Source organism: Erinaceus europaeus, chromosome 9 (assembly GCF_950295315.1).
Source record: "Erinaceus europaeus chromosome 9, mEriEur2.1, whole genome shotgun sequence".
Lineage (NCBI taxonomy): Eukaryota > Metazoa > Chordata > Mammalia > Eulipotyphla > Erinaceidae > Erinaceus > Erinaceus europaeus.
Genome location: NC_080170.1, coordinates 55,334,916 through 55,354,470, shown reverse-complemented (window position 1 = coordinate 55,354,470; position 19,555 = coordinate 55,334,916). Strand labels below are relative to the sequence as shown.

At 40.2% G+C, this 19,555-nt stretch overlaps 1 protein-coding gene across 4 annotated transcripts in view; it reads right to left on the bottom strand.

Moving 5' to 3' along the window:
- ILDR2 (immunoglobulin like domain containing receptor 2) overlaps positions 1-19,555 on the bottom strand; it is an 89,360-nt gene that overhangs the window by 63,727 nt on the left and 6,078 nt on the right. For all 4 annotated transcript variants that reach the window (XM_007528778.3, XM_016190667.2, XM_016190666.2 and 1 more), the window contains exons 2-3: positions 4,422-4,754; positions 1,136-1,255 (exon numbers count right to left, since the gene is read on the bottom strand). In XM_007528778.3, coding sequence (XP_007528840.3) covers positions 1,136-1,255; positions 4,422-4,754 — 453 coding nt within the window. The remainder of the gene's footprint in view (positions 1-1,135; positions 1,256-4,421; positions 4,755-19,555) is intronic.

Genomic DNA, 19,555 nt, shown 5'->3' with positions numbered 1-19,555 from the left:
TTAGAAATTGAAAGTAGGGGCCAGGCAGTAGTGTACCTGGTTAAGTGCATACATTACAGAGCGCAAGGACCCAGGTTCAAGCCCCTGGTTCTCACCTGCAGGCAGGGAAGCTTTTACGAGTGGTGAAGCAGGGCTGCAGGTGTCTCTCTGTCTCTTTCTCTCTCTCTGACAGATATCCTCTTCCCCTCTCAATTTCTGGCTGTCTCTATCCAATAATAAATCAATAAAATAAATATTAAAAAAGAAATTGAAAGTAATGATTTTTTATTAATGCTAATAAAGAATATATATATATATATATATATATATGCCTCAAGAATAATTCACTTTTGGGTTTCAAGAAGTTTCTCTTTCATAAGAATATGAGTATTCCTCCTATACCATGCTTTCATGGTCACTTTTTATTAACAGGCTGACATTATACTCATCACTTTTTGTGATTGTTTTAAGTGGAGGTAATTGAGTAGTAAAAGATTTCTGTTATCTTAGGAATGAATTCTTATCTACTAGCACATACAAGATTAAGATTACAGCTGTGGAGACAGCATAATGATTGTGCAAAAAAAGAAATTTCCAGCCTGAGATTCTGAGGTCTCTGATTCAATCTCTAGCACCACCATAAACCAGAGCTGAACAGTGTTCTAGTCTATCTCTCTCCATCTTTCTCTCTCTAAAATAAATAAAATATTAAAAGATTAAGAATAAGCACTATAGAAATCAGGGTTAATGTTTAAGTATAAACAAGGAAGAAAAAATCTCTAAGAGATAAATAGAAACATACAGAACAATAATAAAAGGAGGGTCATCATTTCCAAAAAGCAAGATGCAATAAATGCAGCAACTGCTCATTTTTATGGTCTGGAAGGTAGCACAGAGGCAGACTGCAGGACTTACAAACATGATGTCCCAAGGTCAATCTCTGACACCATATACCAAAGTGGTGTTCTGGTTCTGTTTTGCTCATTGATAACTAAGCCTTAAAAAAAGCAAAATAAATATTAAAAGCATATTCCAAAACAAATTCATCTATGCACAAAAATATAAATTTGTGTGTAAAACCTGAAGGTCCAGGAAAGAAGACATGAGAAAAGGCACAGCTGGTCTAAAGGAGACAGGCACTGATGGTTTCACATACCCAACACCAGTAGCTCCACTGAATCCTCATTTTTGCCCTCCAGATCATCAGGGGTTGTGATGATACAGTAATACAGTCCGCTGTCTCCCCACATGAGTTTTCCAATTTGAAGATCTGCATCTGTTTGCACAAAAAAGAGGACCCAAATCTCAAGTTCTGAAAGGAAGTGAACAATGGAGGGGGAGGGAGCCTTTCTGGGGTGCCTATGTTTTTACCTGATGTCCAATTTCTATTTCTTTACCTGGATAGTGGTTGATAAGATTAAGCAAACAACATATGCCCACCCCACCTCCCAAAAAAACTCACAAAAATAAGCAAACAAAAAACTAGCATTTCTAAATTAAGAGAATCAAAGTGCCACAGAAGCTGGTTTGGGCTCAGTCCAGGCTTAGGAGTAGAAGGTGACTTTCAATTAGGACTACACAGAACCAGTTAAAGTCCAGAATTACCCTAGACTCCCAGAAAAAGCTGATTTCATAGGAGTTCTTCAAAATTCAAAAAATCGAATGGGTCTTTTCAGGCTTTTCTTCTTGAACATTCTAGGTAGCTGGAAAAAGGGCAGAATTAATGCAAAGCCACCTAGGAGTCAGTCATGACATCCATCTCGATCTGTAACATGTACACATACATTTCTTCTGCTAGCAAAGGAATGCTGCTTTTTGAGTTCAGAAAAGAGTGATGGTAAACTATAGGGCAAATGGCTGAAAACATTCTTTCACTAAAACCTATTTCAATTCAATTCTGGTAGCAATTCCTGAGACTAGAAGTCAGATTTGGGAAAAAAAAAAAAAAAAAAAAAAAAACCTCCAAAGCTCATTTCTGTGTCTTCTCTAGTTACTTCATTCTCTACCCTCCTTTCTCTCCCCAACCCACTAAAACAATCTGATAAATTTTGTGATGCATCCATTTCAGATAAAATCAAAGTGCTGAGGAATTGAAAGAGGCATAGGTAGATAGCCCTTTTTGTCTGTGGACAGAACTAACCTACCTCCCATTCCCTAAATTCAAAACAGAAGTATTATGAGGGGTTAGGCAGTGGTGTAGTTGGTTGAGAGTATACATTACCATGTGCAAAGACCTAGCTAGGTTCAAGCCTCTGTCTCCACCTGCAATAGAGAAGCTTCACAAGTGGTAAAGCAGTGCTTCAGGCGTCTCTCTTACTCCCTCTCTGCATCTCCTCTCAATTTTTCTCTACCCTATCAAATATAAGAAAAATAAAATAAAATAAGATTATCAAGCTATTAAGAACAATCAAAGTGCCCAACAAAAATGAATAGACAAAGGTGATGCAGCATTTACACTCAATATGATACTCTTTGGTTATTAAAAAAAAAAAATCCTTCTGTGTGCAAAAACATGGATGACGGGTGGGGGTAGATGCATAATGGTTATGCAAAGACACTCTCATGCCTGAGGCTCCGGAAGTCCCAGGTTCAATCCCCTGCACCACCATAAGCCATAGGTGAGTAGTGCTCTGGTAAAAAAAAAAAAAAAAAAAAAAAAAAATGGATGGAACAAGAGGGAATCATGTTAAGAGAAGAAAATTCAGACAGAGAATAACAAACACTAGATAATCTCACTCTTGAGGAATAGAAAGAAACAAAATTAAGAGAAAGACAAAGTTAAATTAAAACCCTTGGATTCTGACTGCAGGAGGGGCAGGGTAGGAGTAGGGAGTAAAGACTGGAGGAACTCAATGAACAGTGGTGGGGGAGATTGGTACTTTGGCAGTGGACTTGCTGTGATCACATTTTGAGCTTTTTCTTGTTTCCTAATGTGTGCTTGTATGGCTATAAACTTCCTTCTCAGTACTGCCTTAGCCGTGTCTCAAATATTTTGATAGCTTGTATCTTCATTTTCATTGAATTCTCAAAACATTTTGATTTCTCCCTTAATTTCCTCTTTGACCCAGTAGTTGTTAAGTAATATACTGCTGAGTTTCCATATTTTGGGGACTTTTAGTAATTTTTTGTTTGTTGTTAAATGTTAATTCCTCTGTGGTCTGAGAAGATGCTTCAATGCTCTTGAAGTTGTTGACACTATTTTTGCGGCCTAAAATATGGTCTATCCTTGAGGATGACCCATGTGGACTTGAATAGAATGTGTATTCCAGTTTCTTGGGGTGAATGACTCTGAAAATATCCAATAGTTCTAGTTTACCTATCTATTCATTTAATTCCCTCATCTTTTTTTATTTTTTTGCCTCCAGGGTTATTGCTGGGGCTCAGTGCCTGCACCATTAATCCACTGCTCCTGCAGGCCATTTCCCCCCTTTCGTTGCCCTTGTTGTAGCCTTGTTGTGGTTACTACTGTTATTGTTGATGCCGTTCGTTGTTGGATAGGACAGAGAGAAATGGAGAGAGGAGGGGATGACAGACAGGGGGAGAGAAAGATAGACACCTGCAGACCTGCTTCACCACCTGTGAAGTGATTCCCTGCAGATGGGGAGCTGGGGGATCGAACTGGGATCCTTACGCTGGTCCTTGCGCTTTGTGCCACCTGCGCTTAACCCACTGCGCTACCGCCCAAACCCTAATTCCTTTATCTTTAATAATTCTCTGCCTAGAAGATCTGTCAAGTTGAATGGAGTGTTGAAATCCCCTACTATACAGTGTTGCTACTGATATGTTGCTATAGCTCTTTCAGTAGATGTTTGATGTATTTAGATGGCTTCTCATTGGGTGCATAGATGTTAGTAATTGTTAAGTCCTCTTGGACTGATCCTCTGAGTATTAAGTAACGTCCAGCCCTATTATTTGTTTGTTTGTTTATCTATTTATTTTTGCCTCCAGGGTTATTGTTGGGGCTCGGTGCCAGCACTATGAATCCACTGCTCCTGGAGGCTATTTTTTCCCATTTTGTTGCTGTTATTGTGGTTGTTATTGCTATTGTTGTTATAGCTCTTGCTGTTATTGGATAGGACAGAGAGAAATCAAGAGAGGAGGGGAAAACAGGAAGAGAGAAAGACACCTGCAGACCTGCTTCACCGCTTGTGAAGTGACCCCCCCCTGCAGGTGGGGAGCTGAGGGCTCAAACCGGGATCCTTACACAGGTCCTTGTGCTTTGCACCACGTGCACTTAACCTGCTGCGCTACTGCCCAGCCTTCTCTTTTAAAAATTTTATTTATTTTAAGGTCTACGTGTCAGATATGAGAATAGATGTTTCTACCCTTTTTTGTGGTCCAATCACAAACATTTTGGAAGGGGTGTGAAAGTGGAAAAATGGCTCTGTAAACTCTTATTATCTCAATAATACACACACACACACACACACGTGAATTATTACCATGAACTATTGTGACCTCTCTGCCTCTGTAGAAATCTCCTAGGGTGACAGTTGAGCCTTGTTTTGAAGCTACCACTCGAACAGTCCTTCTGCTGTCCAAACAATCCAAGTAGGGGTCCCATTCCAGGTTCCTTTTGCTGAGAGACTGAGCCCGGGGCGAGGACATGCCCAAAGACTCCCCCATGCGATCCTGGCAGTAGGACTTGAACTTCCACTGCACCACCACTGGCTGGTGAGAGGATGTAGAGAAATGGCAGCGAAGCACTGTGGGCTGGAAGAGCATGGCCACCTTCTTCTTGTCAGGAACCGTGACCTGAAGGCCTTCAATCATGGCTGCAAAACACAACAAATATAGTCAAATGGCATCTGCGTCTTATGTATATCACATCATCATGCCTCCTGGCTCACCTTTTGAGTCCCTCATTTCTTCAATCTCTCCCAATGACATCAATATCCATCTAGTTGCTCTCCAGAACTGCCTTCAGTCCCTAACATCCAGTCACTAAGTCAGATTGATTTGATCTCTTAAATGTTTAAATGAGGAATGGATAGAACGGAAGAGTAAAATCATGTTGGTGTCAAAAAAGGCTTTGCGTCTCATCTGGTCACATTTTGAGGTGAGACCTTAACAAAGCCTCCTTAGAAGCTCTCACTTGTGAAAATGAACCTTGTAATCCTTGCTCATAGGGTTGTTAATAATGACTGCTATTTCATTAGGCTCCTGCAGAGAGTAGTGTCAGTATGATCATTATCTGTAAATACCAAATATGAATGCACCCTCCCTTTTTCCTTGACTCATTCCTGAGGTTTCTGAATCTCACTGACCACCTACCACCAGCAGGTCTGATTGTGGATCAGTCTCATTGAGGGGGAAAAGAACCTCCACTTGGAAGATTATGGAAAAATCTCCATTCTCAGGCTCTACTCTTACCAAAACCAAGGACTCATCCTATTGCCCCTGATGCACAGCTGGACCATGGAGGATCATACAGCAAGGAGAGTCAGAGCTTGCAATATAATTTAGGATGGACACCAAAATACATGCTGAATCAGGAAAATAATTTTCTTCACAACTTTTCTTTAAATTCCGTTGCTTTAATTTTTAACTTTGTAATTCTTGAAATAGTAATTCAGGGCCCAGTTTTCAACAAAATATGCCAGAGAGGTGAGGTGACTTTAGTTAGTAGTGGTTGAGGTTGGATAAATAACCAAGTAAAGGGTCAGGCAGTAGTGTGGTGGGTTAAGCGCATGTGGCGCAAAGCACAAGGACCAGCATAAGGATACTGGTTTTAGTTCCTGGCTCCCCACCTGCATGGGGGTCACTTCACAAGCAGTGAAGCAGGTCTGCAGGTGTCTATCTTACTCTCCCCCTCTCTGCTCCCTTCATTTATCCATTTCTCTCTGTCCTATCCAACAACAACATCAACGGCAACAATAACAGTAATGACAAGAAGGGCAACAAAATGGGGAAAAAATGGCCTCCAGGAGCAGTGGATTCGTGGTGCAGGCACCAAGCCTCAGCAATAACCTTGGAGGCAAAATAAAATAAAATAAAAATAAAATAAAATTTAAAAAACCTAGTAAAGTCATAGCCTACATAATGGATGAATGATGGGCCACATACCTGCTGGTTTTCCCAATACACTAGCCTAAGTATGTGGTAGTCTACATTATCTTATATAATTACATTTTTAAAAACTTGTACAATAATGAAACTACCTGATACCACATTTCTCAGAACATATTGATATGTAAGTATACTGTGCTGTATACTTGATCACACCACATTTCTCTTCTGTTACCTATTCAGGACCTGCTTAAGAAATAGTAATTTTAATTTTCTAGAAAAAATAAAACCACCAATGGAAGCTAGGTGGGACACAGATTTGTAGGATTTTTTTTTATTAACTTAGGGGGTTTTTTTTGTTTGTTTTTTGTTTTGTTTTTGTCACCAAGGTTATTGTTGGGGCTTGGTAACTGAAGAACAAATCCACCACTCCTCGTGGTTTTTTTCAAAAATTTCTTTATTGGGGAATTAATGTTTTATATTAGACAGTAAATACAATAGTTTGCACATGCATAACATTTCTCAGTTTTCCATATAACAATACAACCCCAACTAGGTCCTCTGTCATCCTTTTTGGACATGTATTCTCGCCCCCACCCATCCCAGAGTCTTACTTTGGTGCGATACGCCAATTCCAGTTCAGGTTCTACTTGTGTTTTCTCTTCTGATCTTCTTCTTCAACTTCTGCCTGAGAATGAGATCATTCCATATTCATCCTTCTGTTTCTGACTTATTTCACTCAACATGAAATTTTCAAGGTCCATCCAAGATCGGCTGTAAATGGTGAAATCACCATTTTTTATAGCTGAGTAGCATTCCATTGTGTATATAGACCACAACTTGCTCAGCCACTCTTCTGTTGTTGGACACCTGGGTTGCTTCTAGGTTTTGGCTATTACAAATCGTGTTGCCAAAAACGTATGTGTATACAGATCTTTTTGGATGGGTGTGTTGGGTTCCTTAGGATATATCCCTAGGAGAGGAATTGCAGGATCATAGGGTAGGTCCATTTCTAGCCTTCTGAGAGTTCTCCAGACTGTTCTCCACAGAGGTTAGACCAATTTACATTCCCACCAACAAGGCAGGAGGGTTCCTTTGAACCTACAACCTCTTCAGCATTTGCTGCTGTTACCTTTTCTGATGTATGACATTCTCACAGGAGTGAAGTGGTATCTCATTGTTGTCTTTATTTGCATTTCTCTGACAATCAAAGACTTGGAGCATTTTTTCATGTGTTTCTCAGCCTTTTGGATCTCTTCTGTGGTGAATATTCTGTCCATATCATCCCCCCATTTTTGGATGGGGTAATTTGTTTTCTTGTGGTTGAGATTTGCAAGTTCTTTATATATTCTGGTTATTAGCCTCTTGTCTGATGTATGGCATGTAAAAATCTTCTCCTATTCTGTGAGGGGTCTCTTAGTTTGGTTAGTGGTTTCTTTAAGCTGCTAATCTTATGGGTTTTCCTCTGTAGGTGACTCTTTGTTTTCTCTTGTAGCCTTCAGGATCCTTTATTTATTTTATTCCTTTCCATTCTAAGTATGATGTGTCTTGGTGTCTTTAAGTCTGGTTTAATTCTGTTTGAGACCCTCTGGGCTTCTTGAATCTTTATGTCTTTGATGTTGTCTAGACTAGAGAAGTTTTCAGCTATTATGTCCTGAAGAATGCTTTCTTCCCCTCCCTCTCTTTCTTCCTCTGGTAAGCCAATAATGTGTATATTATTTCTTTTGAAGTCATCCCATATGTCTTTGTTGTTGTTTTCAGCATCTCTTAATCTCTTTTTGAGATATCTTATTTCTTTTTTAGTTGTCTCTAATTCATCCTCGATCTTGCTAATTTTGTCTTCAGCCTCGTTTATTCTATTCTCTATCCCCTCTACTGTTTTCTGGAGTTCATCTATTTTGTTACCCTGTTCTGATACTGTTTTAGCTTGTTCAGCTAGTTGTGTTCTTAGCTCAGCTATTTCAGCTTTCAGCTCTTTAATAACCTTGAGATAATAAGTGTTTTCTTCCAGGGTCTCATTTGTTGTTTCTTCATTTCTGATGACAACTCTTTCAAACTCTTTTCTGACCCCTGTAATTATTTCCTTAACTAGTGTTTGGATGTTGACCTTATTATTTTGTGCTTCAGCCTTGGGGTTTTTTTAGCTGGACTCTTGTCCTGGTTCATTTTTCTAATATTTCTTCTTGTTGGTTTAACCATTCTATATAGTATGTTATGATGTCCCTCTCAGTACTTTCCCAATTACTGATCACTCTTGCCTGGATTGACTTGTGTCTAAGTAAGGTAATTAAAGGATTCATAGTTGTGGAAATTGACAGTTGTTTTAATATTATTTTAATCCCTGAGTTGGAGTTCAGTGGCTTAAAAGCCTCTTTTGTTCTTTTTCTTCCCTGTAGGCTATGGGAGCCTGAGGGCTTTTAAACTATAAGTAGGCCTCTTAGATTAATCACTGACTCCTGACCAAGAGATAAAGCAGGGTGGGACAGAGATAATCCAGTGGTTATGCAAAGAGACTCTCACAGCCCCACTGCTAGGCCAACAAGGTATAGATCTTCTCCTGAGTTTCCTGATTAGTTCTCGTCCCCTGGTGTCAGCACAGGGCCTCCCCGCAGCTGCCCCAGATTCTGAGGACAGTAGCAATGGAGAGTCACAGTTGCATTTGGTGAGTCTTAGGGGAGTCTTCTCCTCCCTTCAGTCATCTTTTTGTTGGTGAAGCAGTCTGGAGGTGGTGTCTCAACTGCTAAACTGCCGGACTATTACCAGCCTATTAATCTCTCCCTAGGTTCCTCTCTGTCCAGGAGCCACACATGTTTGCACTCATGGTTGATTTGGTGGGTTCCTGAAATTGTTCTAGTCCTGTCTTGTTGCCGTCCTTGGTGGTCTCCTTTGGTTTTTCAGTGATTTGGTGGGTTTCTGAAGTCATTCTAGTCCTGTCTTGTTGCGGACTGAGGTGGTCTCCTTTAGTATTCCTAGTTGGCCCGGGAGAGGAGAGAAGAGGAGAGGAGAGAAACACAGCTGCTGCTGCTCCATACCCCCCCCCCCGTTTTTTCTAGAGACAGTGACAAATTGAGAGGGGATTGGAAGATCAAGAGGGAATGAGAAAGGGACACCTGCAACACTGTTTCATTGCACATGAAACTTTCCTGGTAGGTGGGGACTCAGACTAGAACCTGGGTTCTTATGCAAGGTAAAATGTTCACTCTCAGCTGTGTCACCACCCAGACCCTGTAAGTTGTTTTTTAAAAGATAGAATTAAATACGAGGCTTTGTTCAGCAGATAGATGATTATCTTCTCAGTTCAGTTTTCTAGTTATCTGTGAGATTAGTCACTTGACCAAACCACTGGGCTCCCTAGTCAATTACTAAATTATTAATAGGTTAGTCAGTTCTCTGTTTCTTCCATGATATACAAAGAAACTGAAGCTCCAAAGACTAAGAAATAGATTGTTAGAAACACTGCTTTTTATAACATGGTAACTAAAGGCATGGCTTTGGAAATCTAAGTTCTAGCACTCCCTAGCTGTATGACCTAAGGCAAATTACCCAACTCTTAGAGTTTCAGTTTCTTCATTGGTAAATCCAGCTTAATAATAACTACCTTCGGGAACTATATTTACCCTAAGCACTCAGGATAATTTTGTTATATAGTAAATACTCAACAAATGCAGTTGCTGCTGCTGCTGCTAAGAGCAGTCTATTGACTTCTGTGAAGCTCTCAGCCTAAAGTTAGGGGAGCAAAGACATCAGGAAAAGATGCTGAGTGTACAGAGGATAGAGTGGTAGAAAAATTGCATAAGAATGCTGCCATCTGTACTTATAAGTCTCTGACAGTGTGAATGTGTGCTTGCAACACACACACACACACACACACACACACACAATGGAGACTTTGGGACTCCAAGCCAAAGGAAAGATCTGGATATCAGGAGACAATAGGACTAAGAATTTCAAGAAAATGTCATTGTAATGGAGCTCTGAAAAAGCCGAAAGTGCCAATCTTTGCTTTAGTTCTGTACATTTCAGACTGTAAGCAAAATATAACCTAACTCTTGAATTTGCCCTGGCCGTATCTGTTAGGAAACCCATTTCCACTGAGGTCTAGGGTCTAGAATTGCTCTTGGAGCCTTAACCCTGGATCCCAGGGGAGGGTTTAGATAACAGTACTCACTGAGAAGCATCTCTTTCCTCTTCACCTATTGTGTATGTGCTTGGGTCCTGATAGCAGCCTTTTATTCTTAGTGAGAGGTATGCCCCTCATGCCTGGAGGTGGTGGTGGTGGTGGTGGTGGTGGGGTGGTCCACATCTGAAAGTGTAGTGCTACCAACCCAGCTTCATAAATGACTCTCATGGGATCTCAATTCCTCTCCCAAAGTCAAGTCCTCACAGATGGCAACTAATTTGAGTCCTACATGGATATGGAGACATGGTCTGGGAATACTTTCTCCCTGGTTGTCCCTCCCAAGAGATTTGCTCTAGGGTGACATTGGTATCCTGAGCTTGGGTCCTGACTCCTAGAAGGTATTTGTTTTTCTAATTCACCACTTATCAGATACCAAAAACAAGCAAACAAGCAAAAAAAGAAAAACCTAGTACTTCTTATACTAGAACCTAAACAACAAGAAAACCTTGGAATGTGGGGACAGGGTAATGGTACACCTGGTAGAGTGCACACACTACCATGCATAAGGACCTAGGTTTGAATCCCTGCTGTCCACCTTCATGAGCAGTGAAGCAGGTCTGCAGATGTCTATCTTCCTTTCTACCTCCTCCTCCCCTCTCAATTTCTTTGTCCTAACAATAAAATAGAAAGAAAAAAATGGGGAGGGGGTGAATGACCACTGTGAGCAGTGCGTTTATAGTGCTGGTACTGTGCCCCGACAATAACGCTAGTGGAAAAGAAAGAAAGAAAGGAAGGAAGGAAGAAAGGAAGAAAAGAAGAAAGAAAAGAGGAAAAATGAAAGATCTCTGCATATAATCTACCTTTTTGTATTGTGTATTTGACCCAAGAAATTGTATTTGCTCCCATGGTTCCAAGTTCCAGTTACATCTCAGACTCTCAACTCCCATTTGTATCATTAGGATATTTAACATATACTTCAAATTAAAACATGCCTAAACTTCCTTCACCTCTTTTCCACTCGAGCTCTGTATAAATCAGTCTGTTCTTCCTCTCTCCTTGCTCTTTTACTAGATATTTCTTCTACATCTCTGGCCACATTTGGTTAGCCACAAAGTCTAAGTTGCTCAATTTTGACTCATTTCGATTCTACTGTAACACCAGGAATCAAGTTTCCTTGCCTACTACTAGATGGTGGTTTATGAAATGTTTACTATGTATCAGACTGCTACCTACTTTCACAAAGTAGTTTAGTAATTTATTTTTCAAAAATCCTTTAAAGTAATTGTTATTATCTACCACAAACATTTTATAGGCAAAGGAATAGATTATTAGTGAATATTGATTGACATCTCAGGACTAGTGAGTGGCAGTAGGATTTGAACATGGGCAGACTGACTCTAAAATCCTTACAATCAGTTACACAGATACTCATTTTAAGTTTACAAGGGTCACCTCCAGGATCTCTCTATTCTCTGTCCAATACCTCCCATGCCTTTTTATTTATTTATTTTCCTATCTAGAGTATTTGAAAAAAGACATATCACATCCAGTTATATACCCTTGTGTGTTATTCCCTCCACCTGGGGACACACTAGCATGTAACTGAAGGATTTGCTGGTGGTTAGAGACAAAGATTGAATGTAGGTTCAGCACACGTCACTGAGCACATGATGAATCAAGGCACATATGGGAATGAGTTCAGGCACTGGTGATTCCATAAGAGATTTGTGTATTGAAATTCTTATAAAAAACTTTAGAGAGATATTGAAAGAATCTGTTTTAGCCTATAAACTCAGACAAGTATTTCAGAAAATTGCACACAGCCAGTTTAGGGAAGACAGCAGGAAAAAAAAGTTAACTAATGGCTGTGGAGAGAGCATAATGATTACACAAAAAGACTCTCATGCCTAAGGTACCAACAGTCCCAGGTTCTATCCCCAGCATCATCATAAACCAAAGATTATCAGTGCTCTGGTAAACAAACAAACAAACCCCACCAGTGCAATTAATAATATTGATCCAGTGGATCAATATTGTATAGAACGTGTCTTTAAATAGCTGGGATTCCTGATGGAAGAAACATTGGGTAACTCACAGAAGACTTCAGATGTTTATACACTTGCAAAAGCAAAGTCATTATTTTTATTTTTTAAGTTATTTTATTAACTTAATATAAGTTTATAATTTAATAGTGGTTTATACTATAGTAAGATTGCAAGGTTACAGTTTCACACTACAACTACCACCAAAGTTCTGTGCACCTCTTTATAACCATCATATTTCTCACAAAGTTTTAGAGGTAGCCTGGTGGGCCCTCCGTCCCTCTTCTTTTTTATTATCTTTATTTAATAAAGACAGCCAGAAATTGAGAGAGAAGGGGGAATATAGAGAGGAAAAGAGACAGAGAGACAATTGCAGCACTGCTTCACCATTTGCAAAGCTTTTCCCCTGAAGGTGGCGCCAAGGGGCTCAGTCCTTATGCACTGTAATAGGTGCACTTAGCCAGGTGTGCTACCACCCTGCCCCGCCCTCCCTCTTCTTCATGTGATTCAATTATATATATTCCATATATGAGCAAACCCATCTAGTAGTTGTCTTTCACCTCCTTGCTTAGGAAGCCATTGTTTTCAGACCTGCAGATCATTCTCTTTTTTCTACTATCCCCAAATCCAAGAGAACTTAACTACCTCACTCAAATCTACTAAAAAGCATATTTTTAAAGTACTGTGCTAAGTTCTAGAAAAGTAGATTTAAAAGACTAGTCCCTGATCTTGAGAAATGGCATATAAACTTGTCTTTCAACCATATGATTCCTTCAGGCAGGGACCAGGGTTTACTTGACTTTATATCACCAGAATACAGTGAAGTCATAGAATCTAGCAGAAGCTCATAAAACATGGAATAAGTTAGTGAATAAATGAGCAAATGAATGAGTTAGTTGATGGGGTCTTTTGTAGCAGGGGCTCCTGGTTCTGGCTAGGAAAGCTGCCCAAAAGTTGTATGATGAGTGACAGTTCAGAGCAGTTAGTCACCAGGCCAGAGAAAATACATTCCAAATGCAAACAATGCCTCCCTGCATGTGGCAAAATAAGGTTCTGCCCCAATTCTCATGTAATGAAAAGGATTCTATACATGAAGAGATGTGTTCTTGCAAGTATAATGAAAGCAGTATCTAAAGCAATGCTGTTCTTATTTTAGCACTTTCATTTTTTTCAAAGTTCCTCTTCCCTACTATCTGTAAGACACTCCTGCCAGATCTCTCTGAGAGGCAGATCTATCAGCACAGCCCCATTTTAGAGAAACAAAGATTGCTCCTAAAGGTCATAGGAAATTGTTATCATTAGAGATAAGTGTATTAGAAACGTTATATAGATTTCATATATCCTTTAACTCTTGAAGTCCCTGAAAAGGAATTTGACCTTAGAATGGGTATCCTTACAGTATACCTTCGCTGGTTCCAGATTCTAAAAGGTTTTAATACATTTCGTATAACAATAAAAATCTTCTTTCAACAAAATGGATCCTTTTGTGGGTCCCCCATAGGACCCTGCCCTCACCGTGGATCAACAACAGTAAAGAATGTTCCATCCTCCAAAGAGAGGATGGACAACATACTCTATGCTACACCTGAGGAAGATGGGTCTATATTGGGGCAGCTTGGAATGTTCCTACTCATGACCACAGAATGTGAGCTCAGATCTAGAAGGATGCAGAGGTCACATAGGCTCCTAAGTTGAATATGGGCCCCAGACCATACAAAATTGATGGGGTTTACAGTCAACAATATTTATACTCCTTTCCCATATTAGGGAGCTACTCTCTTCCTGATCCAGCTTTCTGTTTCTTTTCCAGCCATGACATCATCTCCCCAGATAATAACTTGGATCCACCTGCATATCAGATTTCAGGCTCAGGGGAAAAAAAAAACTAGTACAGTCATGGGCCCTTTGGAATATAACTAAAATATGCCTACTAGCTATCTACAAAATGCAGTACCCCCCAAATTCTTCACCTGCAGTATTTCAGCCTTTATGTTCATGATTATTCGACAATTTATTTGGCTTTGTATGTTAACTCTCTTTTTAGCCACCAGGTTCCAGATGCTAACAGACTTCTCTGGACAGACAACTCCACCAATGTGTCCTGGAGCTCCACTTCCCCAGAGCCCCACCCCACTAGGGAAAGAGAGAAGCAGGCTGGGAGTATGGATCGACCTGTCAATGCCCATGTTCAGAGGGGAAGCAATTACAGAAGCCAGACCTTCCACCTTCTGCATCCCACAATGACCTTGGGTCTATACTCCCAGAGGCTTAAAGACTAGGAAAGCTATCAGGGGAGGGGATGGGATACGGAGTTCTGGTGTTGGGAATTGTATGGAGTTGTACCCCTCTTATCCTATGGTTTTGTCAATGTTTCCTTTTTATAAATAAAAAAATCTTCTGTTAAGTGAGTTTGTTTTTTAAGAAATTCATCTTTGGTCTTCATTTTTTTAACATGTCACCCTATTAGAATTGATGGACAGATTTTCTAAGTGTAGGAGATGAATAACAAGTGTCCAGTCAAATCCTCTAAATCTGGTCTATAGCTCAGACAAGAAAAGAAACCCCGTCCACCATCACCACCCCACCCAAGCACTGCTGGGCTGGAAACAGGCATTCTGGGAAATGTTAGCCTATAGACTCAGGGTTTAAAGCAAAGTAAACTGAAGCTTGAGTTCCTTTCACCATAGAAATAGCAAATCCTTCATTTTATGAACTTGGGTTAAAAAAGAAAAAGACACCTGCTTCTCACCTGCAGAGAAGCAGTGGAGCAATGTTGCAGGTAACTCTCCTTCATCTCTTTCACTCTCTAGCTAAAGGAAAAGATAGTCACTAGCAATAGTGGAGTTATTGTGCAGACACTGAACCCTATCACTAAGACTGGTGGCAAGAAGATTAAAAAATATAATTAATTAATTAATTAAAAATATAAATAAAGGGAAATAGTTCATCTGGCCAAACACTGATTTTACCATGCATGAGAACATGGGTTTGAGTTCTCTGCACCGCATGGGAGCACTATGCACAAGGGAAGCTTTTCCAGATGTAGAATGGTGCTTTGGTAACTCTCCTCTTTCTGACTTTCTCTCCCTCTTTGTTTCTTACTCTCAATACAAAATCTAAAATAAATTAAAATTAAAAAATCCACTGAGAGTGGTGGAGTTACACAGGTGCAAAGTCCCAGCAAAAGCCCTGGTAGCAGGACTGGAAGTGTTTGTTCAGAAATCTTGTTTTTTTTTTATTTAAATTTTTTTAAATATTTTATTTTATTTATTTATTTCCTTTTGTTGCCCTTGTTGTTTTATTGTTGTAGTTATTATTGTTGTTGTCGTTGTTGTTGGATAGGACAGAGAGAAACGGAGAGAGGAGGGGAAGACAGAGAGGGGGAGAGAAAGATAGACACCTGCAGACCTGCTTCACCGCCTGTGAAGCGACTCCCCTGCAGGTGGGGAGCCAGGGTTCGAACCGGGATCCTTATGCCGGTCCTTGTGCTTTGCGCCACCTGCGCTTAACCCGCTGCGCTACAGCCCGACTCCCCTCAGAAATCTTGTTTTTATACCATCACTGAAAGGGAAGCAAATCTGGAAGCCACTAGAGGAATCCAGGTACTGTTTCTCTTATTTGAGAGAGAAGAGGAAAGACAGGAAAGACACCTGGAAGTAGTAACAGGTGTAGGGGTGACTTAGAAAAGAACTGAAGGCAGTACTGTTGAAACAATGGTCAAATATATATAAATAAAGATACAGATATAGTTATAGAATCATTCCATACCAGAGACCTTGGGAGAACTACTGCAGTTTCCAGTAAAGGGGATGGTGACAAAGAACTCTGGTGGTGGGAATGATATGGAATTATACCCTTATTATCTTATGATTTTGTAAGTCAATATTAAGTCAGTAATAAAAAGAAATTTAAAAACTGTGGCAAAGTAAACAAAAATAAAGTTTGGAGTGAGATAGCACAGTGGTATAGAGTAAAAACCTTCCATGTGTGAGGCCCTGGGGTAGGTCCTACACAACATATGGGAGCTCTATGGACAGCACCAAAAATCAAAATGGTTGTAAGTCTATGGTTAGCAGTGTGGTACTTTGGCAACTCACTCTCTCTCTAAAAATACAGAATAAAAAATTAAGTACAGTGAAGTAGCTCAGTGGTATCTTACCTGGGCTTGATAGCCTTAGGCTCATATCTGGTACTACATTTTTTTTTAAAGGCTTTAGCAAGCCAGCAAAATAAGTCACTTGGAGATCGTGCTACTCTACCACATGTGCAACCCAGGTTCAAGCCTATCCCCCACTTCACTGAAAGAAGTTTCAGTTTTCTAATCTCTTCCACTCTTTCTCACTGCCTCTGCCTAAAAGAAATAACAAAACAAAACAACAAAAAACAAAAAAACTACCCCACCAGAACGCAAACTGGCATAGTTCCTTTGGAAGACTGCATGGAGAGTCCTCAAGCAAATAAAAATAAAACTATGGTTATGATCCAGAAATATCACTCTTAGGCATTTACCCAAAGGACATACAGACACTAATTTGAAGGGACATATACACCCCTATTTTCATAGTCACATTATTTACAATAGTCAAAGAAGGGAAGCAGCCTAAATGCCCATCAACAGATGACTGGGATATATACTCCATGGAATACTACTCTGCAATAAAAAATATATATCATGTCCTTTGGGATGAAATGTATGGGACTGGAGGTGATTATGCTTAACAAAATAGGTAAAGAGATCAAAGACAACTACCAGATGTTTCACCCATGTGAAATCTAGATAACACATTGAACTTGCAAAAGAAAGAAAGAACAGAAGCAAACAAATCATTTCTAAAACTTTATGAGAACTATGGTGGTTATCTTTGGGAGGTGGGAGGGTGGAGATACAGAATTTTGGTGGGGGTGCAGTGTAAAACTATATCCTGTAATCTTACAATCTTATAACCCACTACTAATCACAAATACTAATGGAAAAAACAAACACCTACCAAATTTAAACACTTAGTTACAAAATTTCTTCTTAAAATAAATAAGTAAATACCATTTATTTATTCATTTATTATAGTACACATCCCCTTGATATCTATCTTCTTTTTTTTTATTTAAGAAAGGAGACATTAACAAAACCATAGAATAAGAGAGGCACAATTCCGCACAATTCCCATAACCTGATCTCCATATCCCCTCCCCTCCCCTGATAGCCTTCCCATTCTCTATCTCTCTGGGAGTATGGATCCAGGGTCGTTGTGTATCTTCTAAGCCTGGTTCTCAAGCTTTCCTATTGGTTCTGTATGTTAATTAACTTCCTCCCAATTTAATTATTTTTCTGTTTAAATTGTCCAGAATTTATTTATTTTATTTACTACTATAGTGCCTGACTGATCCATTTTAGTTTTACAGTGACCAGATCAATCATGCTGAGATTTCCAAACATGACACATTGTTCATGGTCTATTTTTTTTTTTGCCTCCAGGGTTATTGCTGGGGGGCTCGGTACCTGCAGCACACATCCACTGCTCCTGGAGGCTATATTTTCCTCTTTGTTGCCCTTGTTTATTGTTGTTGTTGTTATTGCTGTTGTTGTTGTTGGATAGGACAGAGAGAAATTGAGAGAGCAGGGAAAAAAAGAGGGGGAGAAAAAGGTAAGACACCCTGCAGACCTGTTTCACCGCTTGTAAAGTGACCCCTCTGCAGGTGGGGAGCCAGGGGCTCGAACTGGGATTCTTGCACTGGTCCTTGCACTTTGCACTATGTGCGCTTGACCTGCTGCGCTACCGCCTGGCCCCCCATGGTCTTTTTTTTTTTAATTGCCACCAGGGTTAATGCTGGGGCACTACAAATCCACACCTGCTGGAGGCTGTTTTTTTTTTTTTCTTTTGAATTTTTTTCTTTTTATTATACTTAACTGGACAGAGAAATTGAGAGGGGAGGGGAGATAGAGAGGGAGAGACACTTGCAGATCTGCTTCACCACTTCTGAAGTGCCCCCCTCCTTTTGTAGGTGGGGAGAAGGGGGCTTGAACCATGGTCCTTGCTCATGGTAATATGTGCACTTAACTGGTTGTGTCACCTTCCACATGGTCTGTTTATTTATTTACTTATAATATAAATTTTATTTATTTTAATAACAGATGACAGAGCACTGCTCACTCTGGCTTATGGTGGTAGCAGGAATTGAACCTGTGGTCTCAGAACCTTAGGCAGGAATGATGCTGTCTCTCCAGCACCATGGCCTATTTCTTACTTGCTGCTAGTAAGTGGCACTTGTGCACAGTGTGCTTGCCATTCATTAAATACATGCTCTAGGTGTCCCACTGAGCCTTTCATTCCCATCTTCTGCCACCACAGTGCACATTTAAGTCAGAAGCAGATCTCCTTTCTGTCTGATTCGTTTTGTCTTCCAAACAACTGAAATGAGGTCCTGGGTAAAATTTCACTGATTTATCCATTGTTCCAGTAGGACCACAGCAGTATTGAAAGAGGCTAGTCTCTACCTTTCAGCACAGAGGCTCTTGTGGAACTGGCCAGGTTCACAGCCACATAGATATGACATCTAGGATGAATGAGGCATATGCGCAGAGAAAAATGCCTGTATGAAATTTCCCTCCAGTCTTTATCAACTTTTATTTCCATTCTAGGTCTCTGAGCTCAGGACCTAAATATATAATTTCACTCTCTAATGGTCCTTACACAGCATTTCAAGCTCATCACTATAGATGGAGGACACTAACTGCCCCTTCTTTTAGTAATAGAATTTCCCAGGATTTAATATGACTAGTCGAGACAAGTACAGTTCCTAGCCTCTCTTACAGCTAACTGTGGTCATACAACTAGGTTCAGAACAAATATATGGAAAGAGAAGTGAGGTGTGTGAGGTGTGTGACTTCTCTCTCTCTCTCTCTCTTTTTTTTTTTTTGCCTCCAGGGTTGTTGATGGGGCTTGGTGCCTGCACCACGAATCCACTGCTCCTGGAGGTCATTTTTTCCCTTTTGTTGCCCTGGTTGTTTTATCGTTGTAGTTATTATTATCACTATTATTGATGTTGTTGTTGTTGTTGGATAGGACAGAGAGAAATGGAGAGAGGAGGGGAAGACAGACGGGGGAGAGAAAGATAGACACTTGCAGACCTGCTTCACTGCCTGTGAAGCAACTTCCCTGCAGGTGGGGAGCCGGGGGCTTGAACCAGGGTCCTTAGGCCGGTCCTTGTGCTTTGCGCCATGTGCGCTTAACCTGCTGCACTACTGCCCGACTCCTGGTGTGTGACTTCTGACTCACTTTTCCAGAGGTCCTGGCCTCTGCTGTCTTTGTTCCTACTGGTTGAGCAGTCCGCTGGGAATGGAAAATTCTCCCCTACCTACTAAAGTTAGATTTTTGCAGAAGAAATTATTTTGTGAGTTGATAAATAT